We start from the raw sequence: 8,863 nt of genomic DNA, 5'->3' as shown, positions 1-8,863 counted from the left end.
AAAAAAAAAAAAAGTATTTATTTACACATATCTGGAGAGCAGCTATTGGTGATGACCAAAGTATATAATGAAATGTAATGACATCAAATAAAATGTATGTGAAACTCCTGAAATTAAATACTTACTTTATTTTTAATATTCACTCATAATTCAAAATAAAAGAATAAACAGACATATAAAAGCCTGCTGCTTCACCATGACATTAGACAAAAGTTTTAGGATTTTGAAAAATAAAATAAAACGTAAAAAATAAATAAATAATAATAATAATAATAATAATAAAATAAATAAAAATATAAAAATATAAAAGCCTGCTGCTTTGCCTTTACAATAGGCTGTCAAAAATAAAAATAAAATAAAATAAAATAGTAAAAGCTTGCAGCTTTTAAAGCTTGCAGTAGGTAACAGTTCTAGGATTCTGAAAACTAATCTATAATAAGAAATAAAATAAATAAAAAAAGCCTGCTGCTTTCCCATTACAGCAGGCAAAGTCTTATGATTTTAAATTAAATAAAATAAATTTAAAAGCAATGTAAATAACTACTGCTTCACCATGACAGTAGTTAGGCCTGAAAGGTAAGACTCATAACTACAATTAGGTTTTAGGATTTTGAAAAAAAAAAATGAATTAATGAACAAACAAACAAATAAATAAATGCCTGCTGCTTCACCATTACAGTGGGCAAAGTATTGGGATTTTAAAAAATAAAATAAAAATAAAAATATAACTGAATAAATAAAATAAAAATGTAAAAGCCTGCTGCTTCACAATGACAGTAGGCAAAGTTTTAGAAAAAAAATAAAAATAAAATGAAATGGAAAAAAATGTAATAAAATGTAAAAGCCTGCTGCTTCATCATGACAGTAGGCAAAGTTTTAGAAAAAAAAAAAATAATAAAATAAAATGAAAAAAGCCCACTGCTTCATCATGACAGTAGGAAAAGTTTTAGGAAAAAAAAAAAAAAAAGGAAATTAAAAATATAAATAAAATAAAATCTAAAAGCCTGCTGCTTTGCCATGACAGTAGCAAAGTCTTAGGATTTTGAAAGATAAAACAAAATAAAAATATAAATACCTGCTGCTTCACCATTACAGTGGGCAAAGTTTTAGAAAAAAAAAAATGTAAATAAAATGTAAAAGCCTACAGTTTCGTCATGACAGTAGGCAAAGTTTTAGAAAAAATAAAATAAATTAAAATAAAATAAAATAAAATGTAAAAGCCCACTGCTTCATCATGACAGTAGGCAAAGTTTTAGGAAAAATAAAATAAAATGAAATGAAAAATATAAATAAAATAAAATGTAAAAGCCTGCTGCTTCACAATGACAGCAGGCAAAGCTTTAGGATTTTGAATAAAAATAAAAATAAATAAAATGTAAGTTTTAGGAATTTGAAAAATAAATAAAATAAAATAACTACTACTTCACCATGGCCTAAAAGTGAAAACTGTGTAAGAAGACTAAAGCTTCAAATGTAATGTCCGTTCTAGCGCCCCCTGTAGCTGTAACAGGACATCCAGCTTCAGCGGCCTGCAGTGTTCATGTTTCGGTCCGCATCCAAACTCATCTCAGTCTTACCGTGATCTGTGATCTTGCAGGACACCAGATAGAGCTCCTTCAGACTCCGACCCTCCTTAGCGATGATCTCCACACACCTGCCAACACACAGCAGAGAGACGGACAGGGTCAAAGGTCAGGAAAGGTCTAGGGTCATCCGCAGACGCTCAGATCAGCAGCTCGTTAATCAAAGCAGGTGTAATTCCATCACCTGAGCGTAATTACATCACACTCTCCTGAAACCCAATCATTAAATGTGACTCGCCGCCGGCCCTTTCTTCTCCACTGACCCCGTATCTGCACCTCAAAAGCGTTGGGGAAGAAAATTAATAATTTAAGTGAATCGACTCTGATTAAAAACTAAAAGGGCTTTCAGATGGGAAAAGCCTCCGTGCTAAAACTACTAATGCCACGACTTCAAAGACGCGTCAGTGGGATGTGATATTGTTGCATGCATGATGGAGAAGAATCACAGCAACCCCTGTATGAACAGACCTGACTGTCTGACCCTATTAACCTTTAGTGCAGCATTCATCCTCCAGAGAGAAGCCTTCAGATCTACAGCTGATACAAAATCTGTTCATGAAGTGATGGGAAAAGCTCCTTCGGAATCAGTGGAGATCAACTGACAACCCATGACGAGGTCCTGAATCACATTTGCATTCATGCATTTGACAGACGCTCACATCCAAAGCAATAATGCATGCAGGAAAGCTTGGTTTACAGAGAACGTACACATATTCAACACACAAGACGCATTACAAGAGTGAACAGAAACATTAAGAGAAAATTCAAAATACAAGACATGTATTTTCATCAATTTGTGCATCTCTGGGAATAGGGGAGTGCGATCTGACGATTTTTGATCGTGGACGATTCAAATGTCTCCACGATCTGCTTTTGAAGAAATATGGTAATATTCTATCAGTGGCAGTTCTGGCACCTCCGTCTCAATATAGTGTACAGCGCCACATACATTCACATTAAATGTTAACTCGGCGGTAGAGTTACGCTCACGGGATGCTGCACTTATTCACAATCACAAAAGTACTGTATTTGCATTTGCTTTAAAGCCTTGCCGGTTAAACATTTCATTCACAAGCTGTTCTGACATGCGACATGCGTACATCTGAAGCGCGCGCACACTAAAAATCCTGTCAAGCAGCGCCTGATTACTGGAATGAGTTATCTTTCGCGTCTGATTACGCTAATACTGTCAAAAAAACACAAGGTTTACATATAAACACAGTTGGTTATGTCCAAATTCAAAGTAAACAGTCGAGAGAGAAACGGATGCGTTGTAGGTCTTAAAGTGACAGCAGTCTAATAGCACTAACCATGCTGCTGCTCGTCATTAAAGGGAAAGTTCACCCAAAAATTTAATTTCTGTCATTACTTACTCACTCACATGTTGTACCACACCTACAGTGACACTTGAAAGTTTGTGAACCCCTTGCAGAATCTGTGAAAATGTGAGTAATTTTAACAAAATGAGAGATCATATAAAATGCATGTTATTTTTTATTTAGTACTGTCCTGAGTAAGATATTTTACATAAAAGATGTTTACATTTAGTCCACAAGACAAAAAAAATAGCTGAAATTATTTTCAAGAGCCAGGGGGTGAAAAGTTTTGAACAGGATGAAGATGTCCAAATTTTTCTTATTTTGTAGAAATATATATTTTTTCCATTTAGTACTGCCCTTCGGAAGCAACAAAAGATACTTGCATGTTTCCCGGAAGACAAATTAAGTACAATTTACCCTGATCTTCAAATTCAAAAAGTTTTCACTCCCCGGCTCTTAATGCATCGTGTTTCCTTCTGGAGCATCAGTGAATGTTTGAACCTTTTTTAATAGTTGTGTTTGAGTCCCTCAATTGTCCTCAGTGTGAAAAGATGGATCTCAAAATCATACAGTCACTGCTGGAAAGGGTTCAAATACGCAGAAGATGCTGGAAAACTGAAGAATCTGCAGGACACGGAGGATTTTTCTGAAGAACAATGCTCAGTTTAACTGTTCAGAACAAACAAGGGACTCATGAACAACCATCACAAAACAAAAAACAGTCGTGGATCATCCAGGTAACCACACACAGTATTAAGAACTTTTGAACAGGGTTATTTTAATAATTTCATCAAATGCACATTATTATTCTTTAGCTTGGGTTAAACAAATCAATTTTAATTGTTTGGAACAGCAGCTACGCTAATTATGTCTATTTGTTTCTCAGTTTTTGCCACAGGATTGGCATCCCGTGGTAACTAGGATTTACACAAGCTTCAGTCTGGATCCAGAACACCTGAGAAGAGATGATGCCAACCCCTCAGAGGACCTCAGATGATGCCAACCCTGAAACAACATACAGAACTACCACATTTTGCTATAAGTTTGATTGCATCATATAATAATTGCTGTTAATAGTGTTCATCGTCTGTTTGATTACGTCTTTAATTTATTTTCCCGTACATTTCTGCCATATGTACATTAACTGACAGTCACCACTGATAAGCTACCTCTAAATATTGTAGAAACTTAATTTGCAACGATTTGTATTGTGAAAAGCGCTGTACAAATAAACTTGAATTGAATTTTGTATGATCTCTCTTATTTTGTTAAAATTACTCACATTTTCACAGATTCTGCAAGGGGTTCACAAACTTTCAAGTGACACTGTATATTAATTTCTTTCTTGTGCTGAGCACAAAAGAAGATATTTTGAAGAATGTGGGTAATCAAACAGTTGCTGGTCTTTGAATTCTTCAAAATAACTTCTATGTTCAACAGAAGAAAGAAACTCATTCAGGTTTAAAACAGCTTGAGAGTGAGTAGATGATGACAGAATTGTCATTTTTGGCTGAACTATCCCTTTAATATTAATAAAACAACAAAACACATAGAAAAATCCCTCACTGCTCTTGACTGAAGAACTTTAATACGGTTGCTTTAATAAGAATCAATGTATAATGTATAAAGTGAAGTGTATATAGTGTTTTATTTTTATATGTGTTCATTCAGTTTCTGTACCTGAAAATAAAGCATTGTTTGGTTTATTTATTTTGTTACCTTATAAGGCTTTGTTTTTAAAGTAGCGAAATTAGTTTGGCTGTACTGCTCAGACAACTTGCAAAATAGTAAAACCAACATAACAAAGATTCGTGATAAAATCGTGAATCGAGAAACTGAACTGCCCTTATACACAAAATAGACATTTCCCACAACATACTGCATTACTAAATACAAAGAGGACAAAAATAATAAAATCAAATAAAAATAAATAAATAAATGGTAAAAGCAAACAAAGAAACTTGCAAAAGCATGCAAAGTTTTAGGACTTTGATGAAATAAAATTTGATAAAATAAAAGACTGTTGCTTCACGGTGGCAAAGTGTTAAGATTTTGAAAAATAAAAAAACAAATAAAGGGGAAAAACAAACAAACAAAGAAATAAAATGATGTACACAACTGTTGCTTCACCATGACATATAGGCAATAAAGTTGTATTTATTTATTTATTTCTGCAGGTTTGGGCCACTGTATGTCATTTAGTATCATTTCTTGAATAAGATTTTATTTTGTGTTAATTTTAGTTAAAGGTTTAGTAATTTTGTTGTGCACTTTTGTCTTTTTTTATTTTAGTATTTGCTGTTTTTAAACGCCTTTATAGTTTTTATTAATGATTTCAGTGTGAGTTTTAGTTATTTTAGTACATCAAGTTAAACCAAAAGAAAATGAGAAATATAAAAAAAATTTTTTTTTTACATTTTATTTCAGCTAACATTTATTTTATTTCAAGTATTGGTTTTAGCTTTGGTGAACTGTAATATAGCGATGCAGCTTTTATCTTACTGTAGGCTGATCGTCTGAAATCACTCATTATAGAGGTTCGCCCTCGGCTTCCTCTCTTCACTAATTCCTCTTCCTGCGTCGCCGCGGCAACCATGACTCAAGGCCGTGATGTCCAATAAAGGGACATTAAAGTAGTTTCCATGACGACAAAGACACTCCACAGTCAGCCAATTAGGCTGAGATCAGCGGCGGGCGGGCGAGGGATGGTCAGACAGAGAGAGAGAGAGAGACTTCGACTGGCCGCAACAATCAGGACAGACGTGTAAAAACAGGCTGGAGCGGATAATCACACTGATGATGATGATGATGAAGATGCATCTTCATCAGGGCTCAAACACGCCTCCGCGGCGTTTGTGTGTCATTAGCGTGTTTACTTTAATCAGAGCGGCTGATTGGTGACTGACAGGATTGGGAATCAAAGTCCAGCTCTTGGAAAGAGACACGACGCAATGGAAACAAGGCACTCTTATGATTAACAAAAGTTAATTTTGTTTATATTTATATCAAAACAATGTGATTATGATGATTCGACAGCTGCATTTACTAGCAGATCTGACTCTAATCATGTCAACTGAAGTCAATCACCTTCACTAACTCACCAGTAACGCCTGTAAGCACAGTCACCATTAACCAAATACACACATAAACAACTTACACTGTGTCTGATCTGCTTTGTGTATTTCAGTCTCTCCAAGCTTGTTGATTTAAGGTCGTTTTTCTTCCGTTTAAAGATTTAACAGGAGTTCAGTCTCACTCTATGACCACACAACCAGAGTTATTATAGTTAACTACAACTAAAACCAAAAAAATGTTACTAATCAATGTTACTAATGTTTCAAAATGTTACTAATTAACATTAACAGACATAAAATAAAAATGTAAACTTATTTTATTTCAGCTAGTTGCCAAAGCAACATTTCTCAATTTAACATTTTAGTTTAGTTTATGTAAATAACTAAAACGGAAAAAAGAAACTACTACTAAACAAATACTAAAAATGACAAAAACTAAAATTACTAAAACTTTAACTCAAATTAAAATAAAAAAGGAAAATGTAAAAATACAAAATAATTCAAAATATAAATAAACACTATTAAAGTATCTCAAAGATACTAAAATAACATTGAACACAACAATACCTTCATCTCTTACCATATTCATGACAGCTCTAGCATTTATTTATTTATTGTTTACTTATGTTTAATGAAATTAATAAATATAAATAAATATAATTACATAAATATAAATAAACAAATTAAGAGACATGATTAAGGAATAAATTAATATATATATATATATATATATATATATATATATATATGTTTAACTATTTGTATTAATTTATTTGTTAATATATTCATTTAATTATAATAAATTTAACTTAAATGTATTTTTATATTAAATATAAATAAATAAAATTAAGCAAATAAATGAATGCACATAATAAAGACAATAAATTTAAAAAAAACATTTATTTGTGTAATTATATTTATTCATTAATTATTACTTGTTAATTTAATTATATTTATTTGTTGCCATATCAGCATGAATGGCTATTGTCATGGCAAGATTAAGTATTTTAAAACAAATGATCCAGACTAATTCTTTACAATAAAAGCTACACGTTGATCTTTCTATTTTTCCCCCCTGCTGACGCTCTCAGTTCCTTCATCAGCAGCTCTGATTCAGAGCAGAACCGCATTAAACACACAGGCGCTGTGTGAACGGCCTTCAGACCTGAACCTGATTCACAGGAGATCCGAGGAGACACAGACGGAGCCGCAGGTGTCTCTGTCAAAGACAATAATACAGCCGTCAGGTGTCGAACATCAGATGTGTGGCGACGCCCCCGACACCCTGCTCCACCAATCAGAGCACAGGACAGATGTCCGGTGAGTGACCTCATCAGTCAGACGCTCAAGGACAGCGAGACACACTCATATCAGCAACGTCTGCATTTCAGCGACCCGCAGACGGAGCGCACTCACAAACACATCATCAGATTATCAGACTTACTGCTAGATTTGAGAACATTTGATAACATAAATCGTTTAATTTACAGTCTATATTGTGATCGCCACATACTGACACATGGTTCCTGGTTTACAGGGCCAGTACAGCTATAATTACTGATCAGAATCACATTTTCTTCTGTGCAAAAACGGGCTCAGATTTATTTTGGGGTGAACTATCCCTTAAAGACATCTTTCAAAAATAATATAAAAATATTTATTAATATTTTTTATTAATGTATTTATGGATTATTACTTACATATACTTATATATGAATGATTACTTATATATAATTAATATTTTATAAAATTTTATTATTACTTATATATTAATATTCTTTATTTTTAATATTTTGTATCATTTATATTTTATTTTATATAATAATAAATTATCTTTATAATAAATATAAAATAAATAAAATAGACATATTTCCATAATAATTATAATAATATTTATTAATTGTAATGTGTATTTATAAATTATTACTAGCTACTATATTCTAAAGTGAACAAAACAATAAAATACATATATACAATAAATGAAATTTAAATTAAAAAAAGAAAATGATATAACATTGTAATATCTATTATTAAGGGCCACTATTTTAATATACATAATAAATGAATAATAAATCAAATATAAATTAAAATACTGAAAATAACACTGTAATACTTGTTTTAAATAATAAACATTACATAGCTAAATTGTTAATATTTTGTATGATTTATATTTTATTTTATATAACAATAATTAGAAATAATCTTCATAATAAATATAAAATAAAACCGAGATGTTTTCCACTTGTTAACCATCAGACACTTTCAGCAGTGTGACCTCCGTAAATAAATGTAGAAATGAAACTCTTCTAAAGCACATAATGTAGAAATATGTCTAATCTCATGCAGATAAATGAACTGAATGTGAAAGCAGGTTTTGAATGCGTCTCACAGATGTAGTAAAACACTGGTAATATTCAGACGCAGCCATCAATGTTTAATAAGAAACATTAGTGTCGCTCTTCACATCTTCACAAGAAGACAAGACCAACACAACAATAAGAGTCGCACATAAAGAGCTCATTTATCACAAAAGAGCCAGACAGATGCGAACCCACAGACGGGTCAAGAGAGAAAAGAGGAATTCACCAAGAAAAACCCATTTAAAGACACAAACTCAAGGCTGTGCTTCTTCCATTCAACAAGAAAAATACTAGGGGTGTAAGAAAATATCGATACACGTGCGTATCACGATATTTTGTTTGGCGATACTGTATCGATTCTCAAAAACAGAATATCGATATTTAAAAAAATTATAATACAAGACTTTCGGTGTACAAAGCTGAAGTGTGGTGTCATTTGGGCTTTTAACGTCCACCGCGGGACCGTGGCACGGGTGCCGCCTCGGTTCCGCCACTTGCCGCGTCCCGCGTGAAGAGCCTCGCGCGAG

General features: G+C 32.7%; 1 protein-coding gene across 1 annotated transcript in view; it reads right to left on the bottom strand.

The window, feature by feature from the left end:
• The window catches only part of LOC107737138 (F-box/LRR-repeat protein 17-like), a 74,585-nt gene extending 67,275 nt beyond the window's left edge, over positions 1 to 7,310 (bottom strand). Inside the window, exons 1-2 of the mRNA XM_016548575.1 lie at positions 7,060 to 7,310; positions 1,578 to 1,654 (exon numbers count right to left, since the gene is read on the bottom strand). Coding sequence (XP_016404061.1) covers positions 1,578 to 1,654; positions 7,060 to 7,310 — 328 coding nt within the window. The remainder of the gene's footprint in view (positions 1 to 1,577; positions 1,655 to 7,059) is intronic.
• Positions 7,311 to 8,863: the final 1,553 nt, after the last annotated feature.

Source organism: Sinocyclocheilus rhinocerous, unplaced genomic scaffold, assembly GCF_001515625.1.
Source record: "Sinocyclocheilus rhinocerous isolate Xijiao unplaced genomic scaffold, SAMN03320098_v1.1 scaffold1005, whole genome shotgun sequence".
NCBI classification, from domain to species: domain Eukaryota; kingdom Metazoa; phylum Chordata; class Actinopteri; order Cypriniformes; family Cyprinidae; genus Sinocyclocheilus; species Sinocyclocheilus rhinocerous.
Note: the sequence above shows the minus strand (reverse complement) of the source record. Positions and strands in the feature narration are given on the sequence as shown.